This window comes from Bemisia tabaci, chromosome 6, assembly GCF_918797505.1.
Source record: "Bemisia tabaci chromosome 6, PGI_BMITA_v3".
NCBI classification, from domain to species: domain Eukaryota; kingdom Metazoa; phylum Arthropoda; class Insecta; order Hemiptera; family Aleyrodidae; genus Bemisia; species Bemisia tabaci.
This window is the reverse complement of record NC_092798.1, coordinates 31113104-31133366: the sequence shown is the minus strand read 5'-3', so window position 1 is coordinate 31133366 and position 20263 is coordinate 31113104. Positions and strand designations below refer to the sequence as shown.

Sequence of the window (20263 nt, the reverse complement as noted above, 5' to 3'; positions counted from 1 at the left end):
GTTCCATGCTTGGATCATCCATATCTTCGTGCACCCAGGGTTCAATATCTCGGTCAGTCCTCAGAAAGTAATGGCCAGTGCCGACCACATTCACACCAGCTACCTGTTAGTTGCCAACTCGGTTAAGCTCCATTCCCTTTCATACATCGTGAAGATCCCGACCAATATATCTTCTGCTGCGCGGCGCGGCGTTTTGCAGGATTCGCGACCTGACGTGACGGCACGCTTCGCGGAGGCCACGCGCCAACTTTTAGGACGTGCGCCGCCGTCACCTGCCGCTTCTCGCCGAACTTGCCAAATCGCGTGACGTCGTCTCGTCAGATTCATCAATGATCCATCAACTTTGCATGTAGAAACTCCTCAGTCCCGATTGGAAGTAGAAGTCCGATCCATTCATTTCATTAACAATCGCCTTTAAATGCGCTCCTATGCAACACGCGCATCGTTAGAGCAGGAATAGATGCATCCTGGGTCACCTGCCGCTTCTCGCCAAACTTGCCAAATCGCGTGACGTCGTCTCGTCAGATTCATCAATGATCCATCAACTTTGCATGTAGAAACTCCTCAGTTTCGATTGGAAGTAGTAGCCCGATCCATTCATTTCATCCACAATCGCCCTGAAATGCACTTGTATGCAACACGCGCATCGTTAGAGCAGGAATAGATGCATCCTAGGTCTTCCTCGAAGTCCGAACTCGTCATAGCTTATTGCAGCTTATCATAGCTGTTTGTCTGGTTTGAAACGAGAACTGGAGGTGGAGCTATGAATGCCTTGCACAGCGTCCTTATTGGTTAGCGGTGCAAAATCGCAGGTCATCAATGACCATACCCTCAGTCTCAATAATGTCACACCATCAAACGGTGCTACCAATATTTCAAAGTCAGGTGTTGTACTCATTTATTCGATGGCTAGGACCAATCGCAGCATTTGCAACCTTGATATATTGACATCACGGTTTCATCGTGTGACATTAGCTTATCTGCCACGTGCACGAATAAACGGCTGAATACTCATTAAGGAGTATTGATTCGTACCTTCTTAATGAGAATATTTTCGTAATTAAATTATGTAAAAGTAGCCTTACGCAGAGAAAACAATGCTTCAGTGGCTACCGGATTGTCTGCTTGCAAATGATTAGCAGGAAATACAGTAGATTCACCAGAGTTAACATGGTAGAAATCCAGTGCCAGCCATTAGATTTTGAGGACCATTTCTTGCAGTCAGAGGGTCGTTCACTTCCTGTTCTTTTTTACTCGAGTAATATCTGTGACGGATGGTCGTCAGACAGCAATCATTGTTGCATAAACGTGGGAGATATTTTTGGAGAAAAAACCGATCCTGAAAAAGGAGCTAAATCGCACTCAAGAAAAAACACATTGTATCTAGAGTCCAGAATCTTAAAAACATCGACAAAAAAAATACTCTTGATTCAATCAGATTTAAGCTTAAATCAAGAAGCAAGCCTCTTAATTTAAGCGGATTTCCTTTTGGTTTAAGCTTAAATCTGATTGAATCAAGAGTCTTTTTCTTGTCAATGTTTTCAAGAGTATGGACTCTAGATCCAATATGTTTTTTTTTTCCAGTGTAAGTTCAAGCGTTGAGTCAAAGTTGATGATCGTGAGCAATTCGCTGCTGTGACGTGGCGAGCATCTAAATGTGCGGATGATTCGTCTGTCAACTTCATTCAAATCAGCCGGGGGTTACAGGTGCGTGAGTCGCGCAAATCTTGCTGTCAGTGCTGCCATACTTTGATAGATTCTCGTTTGTCTTCCTCGGAAATCGGTTCGAAAACTTGCGCTTTTCAGCTTGGACTGGCACAACTGCGCAGTGCGCCAGTACAGCGATGCGTTGAATTTCGTGGTCGTTTTGAATGCTGATTTGCTCATGAGAATCAATTTGCACTCAAGACGCTAACAGACGATTTATCCTGGGTATCTCTGTCCATTCGTGATTGTCTTCGGTTTTCCTTTTTTGAAGTTATCGGTGAGGGATTGCACGCGTTTCGTCTTCGAATGTGAATTATTAAGGAAGAGCTGGACGAAGCAATCTCCCCCATAAGCCCCTTGGTCGAAGTTAGATTCTGTCTAATTTTCTTTATCGTAAAGGCAGTTATTCGTATTTTTTTCCATTTTTATTCTACGGATATATAACTGAATTAATCCAAGCCTTTTAAAAACTCAAATAATTACGATTACGTTCGAATAATGACGCTTTTAGTCGCAGTTTCCCTCTGTATCGAGGGCTTCGTAACTAGGATGATCTCTATATTATTTTGAATTCTATCATTTAGTGCGATGTCACCGTATCACTGTCTGAAAAATTTTGTCTTGATAAGGAAGAAAAATCTATGAGCCCTCGGACGTTGCCAAATTTTTCCCAATAAACCATCTATTACTTGGAAAATCTATGAATATTTCTCCTTAAAATTTGTGAGGATCTTAGGCGGAACTCCAGCTAAATTTTTTCGGAAAATTGAAAAAAGAGTTTATTCACAAGTGTTGTTTAAAATTCGTATTTTATCAAAAGAAATCCGGTGACGTCCGGAGACCCATACGTCGTTTTTCCTTGCTAAGGCAGAATTCTCCTACATTACTGAATACATGCCTCAGTCTCAGTATCCCACAACGAGAAACGGATAAGAAATTGAAACAGGTACCTGGCACTGTCACAGCGAGATGTAGACTTAAAATCCGAGTGACAGGACGAAGGGCAAAGGACTCAGGGTTGTGAGAGAAGGAATGAATGAATGACTAAGGTAAGTTCGAGGAGGGGGGCGGGGGGCGCGGAGGGCTCGGCTCTTCAGGTGTGTCGAGTTTATTTTTGTAAACAGAGAGTATTTGTCGGCATAAACGAAGATTAAATATGTAAACGAGGTATTAACTGGGCAAACAGATGACTCCTTATTCCCAAAGCCGCCGCTCCAGCTTTTGTTCTTGGAGCGCGCTGCTCGCGTCGATGGGTGTCATCGATGCACAACGCTCACACACACATACAGCACGCACACGGAGAGGGATTTTGTGACAGAGCCATCACCATCACACTCCCACACCGACGCGACGTCGCACAGTGCGGTCCTCTGTGGGGAAAAATAAAAAATTCACAACTCGACATCTGAAAATTTTTTTGGGGGGGTTTGTCATCTTAAAGATATTTCTGACTCAGAATGATGGTTCATTTTCAAATTTTCTGCTCAAAACTACTTCAAATTTGGGTAGAAAGTGGGCGGGAAATGGGTCGAGAATCACTGGTCCGCAAGAAATACACGGGAAAAAGACGTCAACTTCAAATGAAGATTTCTCGCTTGAAACGCAAAATGCTCTGGGTGCTCTGGGGGTTGATATTATCTTAATCATCAGATATCCAACTTCAATTCTACCAAAAAGGTCTTGTGACTTTTTGCGACTGTCAGAGGTATTTAAAGTTAAAGTTTGGGTGTTTCACGTTGCTTTTACATTGTTAACATAGAGCTGATTCGAGGTTGCCAACTTCAAATGAACTTTTCTCGAAAAATACGCAAAAAATCCTTAGGTATAACGAGATATTCCTCGAGTGTTTTACATTGATAGTACCAAAGGATTTCCCTATGTCGGTGCTACCATCTTCATTATTCAAAGTTAAGTGTCTTTGATCGATTATCGTTCGCATCAGCCATACACTGGAAAAAAAACACATTGGATCTAGAGTCGAGACTCTTGAAAACATTGACAAGAAAAAATACTCTTGTTTCAATCAGATTTAAGCTTAAATCAAAAGGAAATCCGCTCAAATTAAGAGGCTGGATTCTTGATTTAAGCTAAAATGTGATTGAATCAAGAGTATTTTTTCTTGTCGATGTTTTTAAGAGCCTGGACTCTAGATCCAATGTGTTTTTTTTCCAGTGTAAGGATGTCGCCCTGTGCGACGACGGGCACAATCACTTTCACACATGATAAACAGGCGCGGGCACGTTCGGCCCTTGTTTGTCCGCCCGCGACCGCGATCCATCCTTGATCCTTGTGTGCGCGCGCATTTCAGATAACCGAAAGTGGCCCTGGAACCACAAATAATCCGTGAACCCGTTCCCGTTCATCTCCCATTATCGTCGTATCGGCGCGCGGCCTGCCCGGAGGCGGAGGAGGCGGAGGTGGAGGCGGCACACTTCTCGTGACGAAGCTGGAGGAACAGGTGAAATCGGCTCGACCAAAGGACCCAGCTTGGGAGCACCGGGTCAAAGGGGCATCCGCAACGTGAGGACTCACGTTCTTTGGCCTCCTAGATTTCAAGAAAAATTGGAATAATTAAGTCGGCAAGTGCTGTCGAGCCCCTTTATCAATCTGTATGCCTCAATTTCCCCCTCCATCGCCAGCCTGACCTGTCTGTCGTGTTACCGTAGAGAGCCGTAAGTGCATTCTGGAATGACCCTCGAAGAACATAAGAACATGTGCTAAACGTGGTGTATACAGAATTGCACTACACTGGAAAAAAGTTACGGGTTATGTAGGTATACCGTCCGTTCCGAGCTCAGTGACTGAAAGTTCCGGGTGCTGGAGCCGTAGCTTCGATTGCTTTGGGTGCTAGGGCCGGATTAAGGGGGTGGCCACATGGGCCGCGGCCCATGGCGGCAAATTTTGCAATTTTTTTAAATGTAGCTATAAAGAAAAATCGGATTCAGAAAAAAAATTACGAACGAGAAAAGGTGACAAAATCTCTCATTTCCTGAGAGTAAATCTATAAGTCGTCTTTCTGTGATACGGACAGCACCTTTAATAAGTCGAGTTAAGACTAAGAGAGAAACCGAACACTGAATTTGGCCTGGAACGGCGCGGCACAGAGAGCAATGATGAGAGAGCTTGAGATGAAAAAAAGAAACCCTCTGCGCGGCGCGGCGGCGGTCGGCATGTAACACCATGTAACACATATTAGCGCCTACAAGACTGCCTGAATACTTCACGCATTGCGTCAAAGACAGTACAGTCGCTGCGGTCAGCAGCGGGCGGCGGAAAACGCATAGCGCCTACAAAACTGCAGGAATACTTCACGCATTGCGCCAAACACAGTGCGGTCAGCGCGGCGCGGCGGCGGAAGTTAAAATTATTAAACCACATTTATGTTTGTTCTCTCATAATAGTTTCGTTCATTTCATATAAATGACCTTGTCCAGACAGAGATAGGTTTACGGAACTTGTTTACGGAACTTTTTTACAGAACACGAGCTAAATTGTTCCAATTTTAAATGTATGTCTTTTATACAGCTAGTCAGGCGTCGCGCATCTTTTTTTCAATTTATGTGGTAATGAGTTAGAATTTGAGTCAGATCGGGGACCCCTGATATCGAGATAACTGCACACTGCTCGGCTACAGCACACATCCTTCACGATGTAGTAAGTGTGTTTCTAGCTTACGTATGGCTATGCTGTAAAGGATTATATCAATGAAGTCGTCAGAAGTACTTTAATTGTCATTTCCTCTCATTCATCAGCGTCTGTCTATTTGAATGTTTCAAACATCCTTTGCCCATCGGGTTCGTTAACAGCTTACGTGTTGCTGCAAGCTCACGCAGCGGCCCAGTTGAAAAATTGCACATTGCAGTTAATGAATCGTTGAGTCAAGAAGCGATGCAACTGCAACTCCCTCGTGTCGTGATATTTTATTTTTACTTGTTTTGTCAAGCACGTTGGCGCAGAAGCCAAAATGAGGGTCGATTTTGTTAGACTCAGATTTTTGGAAGGAGCATAGCCCTAAGAGATAACTTTTTCAACGTCCTGGCTTTATTCAGCCGTGGCGTCGTATGCAGTATTTTTGATACTTGAAGTCGGACACTCGTCGGTTTACAAGCGAAAATAATGCGATGTTACGATAGGCAGTATTTAAGGAAATTTTCGTCGATACATAATGCACGGGAACTTAATGATGTTCCGCGTGCGATCAGTGACAAAACGATTTCGGAGTTTATTTGAAACTCGTTCTGCAGAAAGGATCGAACTACATATCGACGGTGTCAGTCGGCAATCACATAACTCGTTTGCGGTGTCTGAAAATCTCCGCCGCTATGTTAATTTTTTAAAGGAGAAAAAATTGACATCATTCCTTGAAGTTTTTGCAAAATTTTCTTCGCACAAAGGAGAAAAATTACGGCAGTTTTAAAGAAATGCCGTTGAGCAGTTTTCCGTTTAAAAAATAAAGTATGACAGGAAGTCTGCGACGTCGCAAATCGAGTTATGTGATTGCCGACTTACACCGTCGATATATATTTTTTCCGCTCCATTATGTAAAGGGATTTTAAATTTTAAAGAGCTGAATTAAACTAAAAGTAATGTATAGTAAAGTAGAAAATTATCATCTAAAGGTTTTCGTTGTGTTTCGCGTTTTTCCTTTTAATGAAATTGTGTAAATGTAGCAACATTGCAATGGCAATAATTACCTTTTACTCATCTCGGTCAAGTTATCGAACTTTCATCGAAAGGCACGTTCACAAGCGAAAGCACGCTCAAAAGCGTATCGTGGCGCACTAATTTATCAGTTCGCCTTCAACTAATCAGGTAGGCAAAAATACCCTCACCAGAGTTAAAATAGTTGTATGCTTGTTATTTGACATATTCCAGAATCCTGGTCTGATCTGAAGTCACGGAGACTTGAGTAAGACCGTCCCAGTTTATATCTAACGATTGATGGTAAACTAAAGCCTCCCAATGACCTCTCGCCCCATTCTTTCGAAATAGTTTTCCAGACTCGATTCGAACCGAAACTCGTGACAGTGAGCTGCTGCCATGCTAAGGAAAAACGCCGCATGAGCCTTCAGACGTTGCCAAATTGCATCTGATAAAATACAAATTTTCGGGCAAATCTGTGGATATTTTTCCTCCAATTTCTCGGAGAATTTTATTCGCCATCAGATCTAAATTATCTGAAAATTTTAAGAGATAATATCCATAATATCCTCAAAAATAAACAATTTGTTGGAGGAAATTTGGCAACTTTTGAATGTTCATGCGGCGTTTTTCCTTTAGTACGGCAGTATGCTCGTGCCTCGATCGGGCGTCCAGGTTTGACGGCGGCGGCCGCGGCCCAGGTAGGAGGTGAGATGCGAGGCGCGAAGGTGTCGCCCCCCCCCCCCCCCCTTTACCCGTCCCCTTCCCGGTCGTCATGGCAACCGGCTCTCAAGCTCCACTCCCACATTCCACCACCTCTCTCCCGGTCTCCGGCCCAGATTCCGATCCCGTGGTCCCCATTGGCCGCACACGAGCGTTCCCCGTCATTGGAGAAGATGTGCCGATGTATCTATGTATTCGTCTCCACAAGTGGCGTCGCGCCCATGGACGCATGAATCATTTTCTTATTTCCCATCGCATCCTGAACAGATTTTTTAAATCGTGACCTGAAGCTCTCTGGTGACGTGTATGAGAAGCATTGTGATTTATATATTGAACCTTTTTAAGACAAAGGAACAGTATTCCATTTCATTGAACCTTTTCAAGACAAAAGAACGGTAGTCCATTTCAGTGAAACTTTCCAGTCGCTAATTGAACCTACTTTTACGAGGAAACTGCCGAGCATTTCTTAATGAAAATTTCACTAAATTTTCTTCGGATTGGCACAGTTTGAGACAGAAATTGTTCAGTGGTATTCTTGTAAGGAAATGAAGGGTTGGAGTCGATTTTGCAACCTCGAAGTGGAAATACATTCCCTTGCCTGAGAAGCGACCGATATTGTGTCTTAAAAAAAATGCTGACGAAATTAATTTTGCTCCCTTTCTTAATCTTATACCTATTTTTGGAACCGAATACATTTTAATTCCTCCCGTAAAATGTAAAAAAATTCTTTTCTTCTGAAAGCAGATCTTGACACGTCTCAAAATCCGAAAGCAGAATTCGATATAAATGTAAATGAGTACATAGAATAGCCACACAAAAGGGTTTACATGATATTGATAAGTTTAATATTGGAAATAGCAAAAGTATAAAAGGGGTACTCAGAACCCTAATGAGCATAACCCTCCGTGACCTGAAAATCCCCCTCCACTCAGATCATTTTTAGGATTTTTTCACTTAATAAATACTGCTCCGTAAAATTGTCGTCAATCATGTATAGTAAAAAGGAACGGGGTAAAAACTGTTATCGAAGTTCGTAAAACGGTTCATAGGCTTCTGCAAACAAATAGCGCTGCAGCGACGTCATCACCACACTCACACTGTTGATTAAAATCGGCGACGAACCTGATGAGGAGCGATTAAAAATTTGCGGCTAGAGCCAAAGCTAGCGTGCCGAAAGAGCGGCTTAGATGAATGCATTTAATTAAAAGAGGCAGTTAAATACTCGGAGAGGGCGAAATTGATTTGATGCAACCACTCGGCCTTTGATGACTTAATAAAGTCCGCGTCTAAGAGACGAATTAAAGAGGAATTAAACGCACGCGTGATAACAGGAGCCGCCCCTAGATTTTAAACCGGCGCTGCCAAAATTAAAAACAAAAACGGAATTTCAGTTAAAATTATAGGAAGAGATAGAGTTTTCGCACACGGGTTGGCAACAGCCGAGACGCCGGCTCCTGGACCCTGATTATCTGTGGCAGGGGGTTGAGAGTGTTAGGATTAATAGCATAGGGGCATGCAGGCGTAGGTTCTACGCAGTGCGCGAATTTTGACGGTTTTCGAATGGAGACTTTAAGAATAATCGGTGATTTTTCGGGTGATTTGGCATCTTGGATGCACTGAAGAGGGGGCTGAGAATGACCCCAGCCGTGACTGCACCGGGGGCATCCTATTCAGTATGTTGGTATGTTGATTAAGTCGTTATGACTTGACCTTGCGACCTCTGGCCCCCAGCCACCCGGTTCAAGTAAACAGACCAGAGGTCAGCTTCAGCTTGAAACCTCTTCTCTAACTCATTTCGCAGCCACCATAGTAAGGAAAGGACCTAGCTCTGTAAGCTATGCCCTCGTGTATTCTTTCCAGACAAGTTCCAACTTTCTTAGTTCCAAACTATTGGCTAAGATGGTTCGAAAATAACCAACGAGATAACGAAATCTGAACAGAAGCTTTTTAAGCATGGTTCCAGGATGGAAAATACCGGGAATCATCAAGGACTTTCAAATCTCCGGGGAGACAGGGAGGTTATCGAAGTATTGTACTACATTTTCAATTCGAAACTACCATTTCTGGCTCAGTTTAGAAACAACGTATGTACCATTAATTTCCGTATCCACATTGAGTGTTTTCACCGATGAGCCAGAAATTGTAGCCCCTAATTGCAAAGTTAAGTCTAATTGATGTTGGAAAGGTACTTCCTCTTTTTCGATTTTGAGACGCTCTTATTTTGAACTTCGGTAGTCCGCGTTGCTTCAGCACCAAAAAGTTAGCTGTAAGAGAAAAAAACCAACATTTTTGTTCCAAAGCTTGCTGGATTTTTTCGGACTGTTTTTGAGAAAGTATAGGAAAAATTGGGTCTACTTTCTTGATCGGGAGATCGAGCATCATTGTTCAGTCGTTTCTACTTTCTTTTAGTTCCTGATACAGAGCGTCGTACTTTTTTAAAAAAAAAAATACTCTGATTTGAGGATTTTTTTTTTTAAAAAAAGATTTTTGAAAATTGTACTTTTGCCCCCAAGTCAATGAAAAGAACAGGCGAAGGCTTTCTAAACTGTCTTTCTCCTCTCACCGGTGACCTGCATATTCTCTTTATTTTTCTCGTCCAGGGGGTGAGGGAACTGGTCGTTAATATGACCAATGGCGTGGCGTGATTTGCGATAAATCGATTTATCTGGCATTTAAACTCATGGGAAAGGATCGATAAACAACGAATACCTTAATAATCGATTCTTTTCCACAGCTTCAAATGAGGAGATATCGATAATCGATTATTTACGCTTCGCCGCTGAATATGACAGCGGTTAAAATGGCGCGGAATTCAAATGTGACTCGGCAAATCGACAAAGGCGTAGAATCATGGGTTACGCTCTATTTGTCCTTGGCCGGACGAGAGCCGGTTCAGCCGGTGCCCGGGGACATCACCGTGACGTGCCGTCGGGGGAGGTGCAGGGGGGTAAGGGGGGCGCGAAATCGATTGCCTCCCGTGCGAAACGAAAAACAATAGGTCCGCCGTCGGGGTCCCGTTGAAATGATCAACGCTGGCCAATTGCGCACAGACCAGAGCATGTCGATTCTGTGCAATCAACCAAGATCCTAATCGAAACCAGAGGATCTTAGTTTTTAGTGCTCCTGTGCTTGTCATGGAACCTCATTGGACCGATTAAAGCAAAAATGAACCAGGCACGAAGACACGCTTGTGAAAACACCTATCTGCAATTCTGCATAATGCAGAAATAAAAAGAGAAATACTTTGTCCATACACACGTTTATGTATAGACGTATCCTAGGAATAGAGAAATTATCAGGAGGTTTGCTAGTTCTGAATTAGGACGGTGATAGTCTGTTCCACATTTCTGAACGAAGGTTCCCGGAAAATTAATATTCCCATCCTATATACGTATATGCGTCTCTTTCGACTTGGCTGGAAGTATCTCATCTTGGTCTTACGAGAATTTTCAAGAACTTTCTTTATTATGTTCACAGATCCCAAACAATGGACAGAAGAACAAGTTGCTCATTGGGTGTGTTGGGCGATGAGGGAGTTCTCTCTTGACAGCAGTTCGCCGCAGCAGCTTTTTATGAAAGGGAAAGATATCTGTGCCATGGGGAAAAACTCATTCCTCGCTAGAGCGCCCATGTACCTAGGAGAAATTCTGTGGGAACACCTAGAAATGCTTCAAAAAGGTAAGTCTCCTCACCTTTAACTCCAATTTTACTATCTACTGTAAGGATGAAACAGTCTGAAACACGCTGTTGGCGCTCTGCAACTACATCCTTCTCTTGATATTCCTCAATTGTATTTATTCAGTGAATTTTTATAGTTTATTGTTAACCATGCATCGTGGTAATCTTCTTCGTTGCTTTATGTTTCAATTTATTTTATTTTATCATATCGCTGAAGATGGGTTTAAACTTGCAACGCACACGATGAATTATATTATGTTAATTTGAAAAGTTAAAAATGCGTGTCTAGGTCTGTTTTATCCTTACTTTAATCCTTATCTTAATTTGTTCAGAATTTATAAGGGTGATGCCTAGTGTGGTGGTGCGGGACTCTAGGAGCACCCTGTATATTTTGTATAACCTTAAATGCAGCCGGCTTTGTTTCTCTTCATGGTGTAAGCGCAAGGCGCAACAAGTGGAAGGCGTTCACTCGCAGTGTGCCTCGACCTGACAGTGCGACTAAAAATACGGTGTTGCTGCGATGGGTCGGTCACGTTGGTACGAAGTTGATCGGAGCGTTGCGAGTGTTTCGTGTCATGACGAGCTGTAATTAAATTAGCACTCCCTCCCTCCTTGCGTAGCTCTGCCCGGGCTATGATACATGTCGCGTCTGTTCAACAATAGCGTCGCATAAATAATTAATCGCCGCTGCCTTTACCTCCAGGCCCGAGGAGAACGGGTGTCGAGGTAAGGAAAAACGCCGTATGAACCCTCAAACGCTACCAAATTGTCTTTGATAAAACGCGAATTTACTAGGAAAATCCTGAATATTTTTCGTCGAATTTTTTAGACAGTTCTCCTCACGATTTCGTTGATAACATTTGAAAATTTCAAGGTAAAATATGCATAACTTTCCGCAAAAATAAACATTTTATCGTAGGAAATTTTGAAACTCTCGAATGTTCATACGGCGTTCTTCCTTGGCACGGTAGAACGGGTGTCGAGCTTATTTACCTCTTGTTCAAACAGAAGCACGATCATAAGCTCTGAATGTCTTAATTCGAAAATTCAACTCTAGTTCAAGTATTTGAAAAGGCTCTCTACGATATGAAACACTTTGCACTCCTGATCCTGACTCTATAGAGAGTTTTTGGAAGAGATGAATTCAGAATTTAAGCACAGTTACCTAAAATAATGTCTAATCAAGGATCTATTTTTTTTTAGCATCAGTTTCATTACAATTAGAATTTTGTTTTGAATAAGAAGAATCACCTCAAGTTTTAACGTGGATATTTAGCGTAAAATTTATGAAATAACGAACCAAGTCCTCAGAATGTTAGTATATCAAGGCAATCACTCAAATTCACGAAAGTCAGTGACTTGCAACCCAAGTCGATACCTATTTGCGCCCTTGGGATGTTCAAATTGCGTATAACTTTACCATTTTTTAAAGGCATTGCAATAGATCGCCGAGAAGAAGATCTGGATGCTCCGCAAAGTTACCGCAAATGACACCGCTATGCGGTAATCTTTTTACGTTCTAAGTGACCGAATAGCATGAACATGCTTTTGAAGGCATCTCTAAATTCCTAGCGTCGATAGTTCGAGCAGTATACATATAGCTAGCTAATAAAAGTTCAAACTCTACGCGATAACTATTCGCACTCTTAAGTATGTTAAATTGCATACACACATTTTGGAGGGCATTTTGGTCGATCGCTTAAGTTGGAATCTGGTCCAAAAATGACATACGATAACTATTCGTGCTTGTGAGATGGTCAAATTGCATACACAACTTTTTGAAGGATTTTCTGTGTTTCGCACGGAAGTAGAGCTAAACTTCGTGTTATCACAAGTTAGTGTCATGGCCAAATGATGACAGTTCGTACTCTCAAGATGATCAAATCACATACTTCTCTCGACTTTTTCAATTCCCCGACCACTGATCATCGATCAGCGCGCCAAAATGGAGCATGCGCTTTCTTCGGAACGAGCTGTAGGAGTTTTGATTTGTGGCCGAGCATTGACGCCCCCCCCCCCCCCCCCCTCCGGGTGTTCAGCCGACCGATCATCACAATCCCATATTGCCAAATTTTGAGCGCAATTTCTCCGATTTCAGAACGGGAATTAGAGAGGATGCATGAATTGACTTGATAGCTTTGGCTACTACTCCTAATCGAATGGATCGTTTTTCGCCACTTTCTCTTATCACAAGTCGAGATTTCTCCTCGGGATTGATGAAGAGGTGGCGAAAAAGTGTTGAGAGATATTTTATAGCAAAATTATTTGCACCGGTGATCACCTCGGATGAATAAGAGAGAAAGAAACTTCTCAATATTTATAATTTGCTATAAAACTTCCTAATTTCAGATTGAAACCTCTGAAATCAACGTACTTTTCTTTGAAAAGTCCGTATAATACTCTATGTATGAAAAACTTCGGACATATAGCTAAAAAAAGATATTACGAGATTGTAAATCGCATTCTTATCATGAGGTGGCTTCATAAAGCCCCTACCTCCTGTCAACCAGTAAATTCTTCATGCTGCGAAATAGTCACCGTTGTAAAGCGAGCGAGAAAATCTAGTGCGCCTTCAATTTTGGAGCTCTGCAACACGGACATCCTAAAAGCTCGAATAGTTGTATCTAGGCGCTAGCATCAAAGCAGGGCCTCTATCTGTCGCACAGTCAAGCGAGTCAATGGGAGAGGTGAGGCGACATGTGTAGTAAGTAACATTTAGACGCATTTGACACCATATATTTGCAGTTAAAAATAAGTTGTTTCATCATTGATATGAGGTATTGAAATCTAGATTAAGAGGGAATAACTATGCCACCTAGCGTCTTTCTTTTTTTCAAAGGTTTCGGTTTATTTACTTGTAGATTTCTTTAATATCGTCAACCGATAAATGTCTCTTTCATTTTCGCTCGTCCGATTTTTTTTATTTTTCGATTCGATGCGGATAACTCCCGGAAAATGGGACCGGAATCGACTCGGAAGAATCGAGAAATAATTTGGGGCCGCCGCGGTGGTGGCGAGACAGTGCAAACTGACCTTAACCTCCCGCCCGGGAATAATGACGTAATTACGGGGCGGAGGAAACGTCCGAGTCGATAATCTGCGGCGATTTTCGAGGAAACCAACTCACACTTAGCGGCAAAACGGTAAAATCACATTAATTTTCGCGGCGATTACTCGCGTTCCCGCGCTGCCCGCCCGCGTCCAGGTCGCAGCTCGCGGTTTCGGCGGCCGGGAAAATGGACGACGCCGCGGCCGAAAACCGCAAGTGGCCACTCCCGGTGTCGTCAGTTGTTGCCCGTCGCCTCTCCCACGCTTCGTTAGCTTTGTCTTTCCGATTGCCACCGATCTGTCGTTCGTTCAAGTCCCGTTTTCAGGCGGTTCAGTCTAGGCTTTTTCTAGTCCATGGATCGTCGTTCAAAGGATCCTAAAATTTACGTGATCCTCGCCAATACAGATCACTAAAATTTTTCGATTCAAATACACTGGGGGGGAAAAAAACACATTGAATCTTGAGTCCAGACTCTAGAAAAAATTGGCAAGGAAAAATACTCCTGATTCAATCGGATTTTTGCTTGAATCAAAACGAAATCCGCTCAAATTAAGAGGCTTGGTTCTTGATTTAAGCTAGATTCTGATTGAATCAAGAGTACTTTTTCTTGTCGATGTTTTTGAGAGTCTGGACTCTAGATCCAACGTGTTTTTTTCCAGTGTAACTGAATTTTTCGGTCATAGGAACCAAACTGTGGTTAATTAGCCGTTCAAAAAACGTCGAAAATTACTCGTGAATTCGATTTTTGGGGGCCGGGCCAGCCTGACGTAAATTTTAGTGGTGACATCTTGTTTTACCATCAAACAAGACTGCGGGTTCAACATTAGGATTATTAAATATCTTGTTTTACCATCAAACAAGACTGGTTCAACATTGAGATCATTAACTATCTCAGAGAAACATTGACATAGGGTGCAAGTCAGACATGCAGCTCAGGGAAGCTTTAGAATCTAGAGCGGAACTTTATGTTGGACTGTAATGTTATTTTGCGAGTACTAATAAATTCATATGTTCAAACCAGTTTTGAGCGTAAATATTATGTAGAACTACACCAAAAGCAGAGACACTGATATTGAAGCTACGCGTGGGTCGATTTTAATTTTCTCACCACAGAAGACGGGAGCTGCTCTTTTTTTAATGCATGTTCGAATTCCTGGCCTACATTTCCGTAACCTAAAACAAATCTAACCTAAACCCTAAAAATTGTTGTCTTGGAACTTGAAGACGTCTCATTGCCTTCAATTTCTGAGGTCTCAGTATCAAACTTGCGTCAAAATGTCCAGATTTTCTTTCTCCATGCTGTAGTACCAATAACTCGACAATTTTGAATTTCGAAAGATAAGATCCCTTTTCACAGATCCTGCCACATATGTACATAATCTCTTTCAGCATTAATACGTCCAATTAAAGCTATGCCCTCCTGCTCTAATTCGAAACTGATCTCGAGACGCAGACCCGAGGGCGTGAATCTGAATCGTTGACGAAGGGCGGGATCGCGGCGTGGGGTGGGGGGTGCGGGAGGGGCGCGCAGGGGGCTAATGACGCCGCCGTGCGAGATAATGATGATAACACTTCGGTGTGCGCCATGTAGGACAGTGCAGCAAAACGAGTTTGCAAGGCAACTCCCGACTCGGAGCGCATGTAGTTAATGGTCAGCGGATTGCATAACTTCCGGCACGCTCCTCCGAGAGCGATCCGTGATCCGCGATCCGCCGCGGAAAAACCGCGATTTATGCCCGTCAGTCGTCGGAGAGGGAGGCAGAGGCAGACATGGCATTTTTAACGCTTTCTAACTTCGGAGCTCTCCAGGTTAATGATGGTAGATGGCTCTGTCGATAAAGGCTCGCTCGCCGAAGACGGAGCCCGGCCTGCGTCGGTGATGTAACAGCGACAAATGTAACAATACAGGAGCATCAGCAATTATTCAATTTATTACCTATTCTCGGGTAATTATTCTCTCCTCCACCCTTCGGGAGTCACCTCTGCATCTTCGCGGTTGCGCATGCAACAAATCAACGCAGCGTCCTCTTCGCTCTTATCCTAGATTTATCCTTCGCAAGGGTGCCAAAAGGTCTCAAAGACGATTTTCTCAAGTCGTTCGTCTCGTAGAGCCCACGCCAAATAAGTTTACGCACTTTAGACTGAGACAGAAAATCCGATATCTTGATTATTATATTTACTTTCAGTGCGCTAAATTGAAGTCATTTGATCTTTCGTCGCTGTTGAAAAGTGTGTAAACTTATTTATCATATCAAAAGTCTCTGCCGAGCCCACGTCAGAACTATCGGAATTGGTCGAAGTATCATTTAATTTAACAGCATATTCGTTCTTTTTCTCCATGTCTATCAACTCCTCAAAAGTTTTCTTTTTGAATATCTCGGAAGCTGTCGATACGACCGGGAACTCCAGATAAGACTCGAAAGTAGCATCTACAACTTTTGCTCAAACCCTCCAAAGAAAGGCTGAAATCAAGTAAAAATAAATCATATTTACTTTTCTCTCATCATTTTTACTGTTCCTAATGAGCTGTCAATCAAATTTATTAGCTGAGATTTCCATCAGTTTTAAATGCATTTCTTCTTTTTTATTTTTTTAAAAAGTAAAGGTGGGTCGTGAAAGAAAAGTGTCCTCTCAGTTATATTTTTTAATATTTAATAATAGTTCATCTCGCACATTTATTGAAAGGTTATGTATAACTGTAGGAGCTCATGCCCTTGTGAATCAATCGAATTGTCAAATTAAATCGCCCTCCCTGAAAAGCTCTGCTAAATGAATCCTGAAATTGGGCCGTTGAATAATGTGGGCAAGCCAGTAAAAAGTCAGTAATTTCATCTCGAGAACAAGAATGATTTCCCTGATGGCTGGAGTTTTCTCGGCCCTCGCAATGCAGTAATTACCCACTCTCGTTATCATTACCCGTTACGGACGGAGGACTTAAAAATGTGTGCTTCTGGAGTGACGTCACATGTTCAGTGAGCAAAACGCGTCCTTGCGTAAGTCATAACACAGTAACGCCCTGAAAACTCCTCGGCCGATTCTCAAATTGTATCTGCGATCTAGCTCTCGGTGCTCATCAGAAGGAACCAAATGATATAATCATGCAGTGTTAACGATCATTACCTTCCTGCTGAAGGGGCGTGATTCAGAACCACGCATCAGAATCAAATCATGATTTTGTTTTGATCGGCTTGGATGTGTGTTGAGAATGAGGCCCCAAATGGCCCCCATCCTACCTTTTTTTTTTCAGCAACTCAGTACGTGTTTATATGTGTTCAATTTTTCAGAAACAAAAAGTGCAGTGAAGCTCTTGAAAATATAGCGAGCGTAGAATTTACACTTTTGCATTTATTTTTGAAAGTTCCCTACTCCTTCCATTTTCTGAGGTATAGCAGAGAGCATGCAAATGCTGTAGCTACAGTTGTTTATTGTAGGAAATACAAATGAGAAGAATCAAATAGAACCTTAAAGTCGGTGTTTTTAGGGTTTGGCTCTGGTTGACCAGTTTGGTTAAATATATTTTCAAAAGTGCTTGAACTTCGACTGTCATTAAAATCTGCAAAAAAATTAGAAGGGAATTTTTCTTTTTACAGCTGACAAGCTTGCAGCTTGTGAGTAGAGTTTAGTCAAGTTACAGTCTAAAATCACAGGTTCGCGTCGATTATATCACTTTTAACGTAAGTTTTAGTGCGCTGCGTTTAAGTCCCCGAGGCATAGTGAACTCGCTGGTGTTCTAGATTTGGACCACATTTTGCTCTTCGGAAGTATAATTTCTGGCTTAGTTTAGAAACAACGTATGTGCCATTAGTTTTCCCATGTTCATAAGTGTTTTTACGGATGCACCAGAAATTGTAGTTCCTAATTGCAAAATGGAGTCCACTTCCAACTCGCGTTAGAAATTTTTCCTCGGATGGAACACGGCAACTAAATTACGACCAACGCATGTTTAATTTTCCTTGTTCCAACCGCGGCCCCGTAATTCAAAAAATCTAAATAGGAATTCCTTTCAGGTAGACCCCGGGGAAGGGGGGGGGGGGCTGGTTAGGGGCGGTGTGGGGACGATGAAGTGGAGATCCCTCGGATTTATGATTTGCGTTTGCGCAAGAGCCGTGTCCAGACCGGCGCGCGGGTGGAGGTACCAGGGGCCCGCCCCCCGAAGCTTCGGAGACCTGTGCCCCCCCCCCCCGACGTCAAGCTGATGTATGTTGCCATTGTTCGCCCCTACGACTAATGTATTTTCGTTGTATCCGAGACAAATGCCGAAGGCGTCTCAAAAAGCAATCCGTTGATGTTATCAAGCTAAGTATTCTCGTCATGGTTGCTAGTTGTAGAAGTTTCACAATGACGTCATTTATATAAAATAAAATAAAGAAATAAATAAATAATGTATTGCCTCAGCAGGGAGACGTCCTTCTACTCAAAATCGAGAAATGAATGACAAAAAGGTTATTGATTCAATAGGAAGAAGGCTTACATTGATCAAAATTGATGTTGGGGGTTGCTAGACCCCACCTTTGATCTCCAGGATATCTATAGTAACCAGTTTACCAGGCACAAATCTTATACTATTATATTTTCTGGGGATCCTACATAGCCAGGCATCTGACCATTAACATTATTTGTTCAACCAATATACTTTCCGCAAGACCAAGCTGTAACCAAACGTGCGTTTTTAGCATAGAACAGCATCTCTTGGACGTCAGGTAGAGTGTGACCTTTTTCGTAACTGATCAGCAATGTGCTCTTGCTCGATCAGTGTTTTAAAACAATTCATGGAAAACTAAACTATTTACAGCAGAATATTTGTTTAATTTTTCCAGAAACCGTCCCAAAATTGATTCAAGACGATTGGTAGTATTTCTTAAACTCCGTTGACTTTTCAAGAGATTCTCAGCAACCAAATTTGGAAAATATTTTTACCAAAAAATTCGAAATGAAGACGCAGAACAGACTCTGGCAAAACCTGTCAGAAAGGGCTGCAAGTCGACTTCAAAAATTTGATTTGATAATCGTGGGGACAATGGGGCATAACTAGATTTTTTCCCATTTAAAATCAAACATTTTCATGCCCCATATGAGAGGAGTTTTTTTTTTTTTTTTTTTTTTTTTTTTTTTTTTTTATCGTCCGTACGGCATCGTGTCTCTCTGATCCAGAGTTCATGACGCCAACGTTGCCAGTGATTCCAAAAAATCTCCATAAACTCCGCTCATTGACTCGTTTACCCAACAATTTCGTGGCCCAATCCTGCAATCTTAATGACATCCGGAGCGAGTGACTGCCGTCATTTCGTACACGATGGACAAACACAATGCCGCGGAGCTCCGTGTATCAAAAATATTCGCCTCATTTTATACCATTGTAATGTTAAGTGTATTTCGCTGCCGACCGGATATGGATATTGTGCCTCCGCGCCAGCCTCCAGTGCGGAGATCGCCCAGGCCCCCCTTTCGCCGCCCCCTCGCCCGCAACCCCCCTCGCTGTACCCGATTTGTGCTCGCCCGCCTGGAAAATTTCGGGTTTCCCCGTGTCTTCTCATCGAACTGATTATTTTGTCCGCCGTAGCGATGAACAGGTTTTTTGACCTTGCACCTCGTCGGTCATTGTTTTCTCCTAGCCCTACATGAATATACACGAGCAATTTTGAGCCTGAATTTTGAAATAATTTCTGGTTATTTGTCTCTATCGTTGTGGCTACGCGATTCATTCCGCCTCATTACTGTACATTCGAGAGTGACCTCTGTGTTAGTAAAGCTGACAGGGTAGATACTCTTAGTCTGGATCTTTAAATTTTTCTTCTTTGTCTTCCTCCTTTGACAAGAACAGAAGCCCTGTTTGTCCAGTCATTACCAAAGATCTACCATCTTCGAACGTTTTTAAAAAAATGATTAACATCATTGCGATTACGAAAACTCACCGGTCCATTGGTGCATCTTGTATCACCGAAAGTATCTCTCAAACTTCAGTCAGGAACTTGGAAAACGTATACAAATAAATAACCTAACCTAACGTTCTTAAAAAAATGATGAATATCATTGCGATTTGGAAAAGTTACCTGTCCATTAGTGTTTCTTGTATCACCGCAGGTATTTTTCAATATTTAATTAGGAACTTGGAAAACTTAAACAAAAAAATAACATAGGAATATTCCCTTGAAATAATTACAATATTCTTGACATGCTGCACCAACTGTCAACTTTATTGCCCATCTATTTTTGGATCTTTCTTTCTCTCGACTGAAAGGCAGTAATGTTGCTTACTATTCAGAATTAGCCCTAATTAAAATTGTAAATGATCGTAACTGAAGACAAGGATCCTCAAGAGCATTCGAACACTTGCTCCCGCCGTGTGAGGATAATGAATATGCATGTAATTTTTCATATTGCTCGTCGCTAGTTATGCTTATCATCGATAAAATTTGTAGAGATCTTTTTTGTTCTCTAATGACCTTCATTAATGCCCGGTGTAAT

General features: G+C 42.3%; 1 protein-coding gene across 4 annotated transcripts in view; it reads left to right on the top strand.

Annotated features, from left to right (window-relative positions):
• LOC109044016 (protein C-ets-1) overlaps positions 1-20263 on the top strand; it is a 247304-nt gene that overhangs the window by 169546 nt on the left and 57495 nt on the right. For all 4 annotated transcript variants that reach the window (XM_019061474.2, XM_019061482.2, XM_019061489.2 and 1 more), the window contains one exon: positions 10549-10749. In XM_019061474.2, the coding sequence (XP_018917019.1) occupies positions 10549-10749 (201 nt within the window). The remainder of the gene's footprint in view (positions 1-10548; positions 10750-20263) is intronic.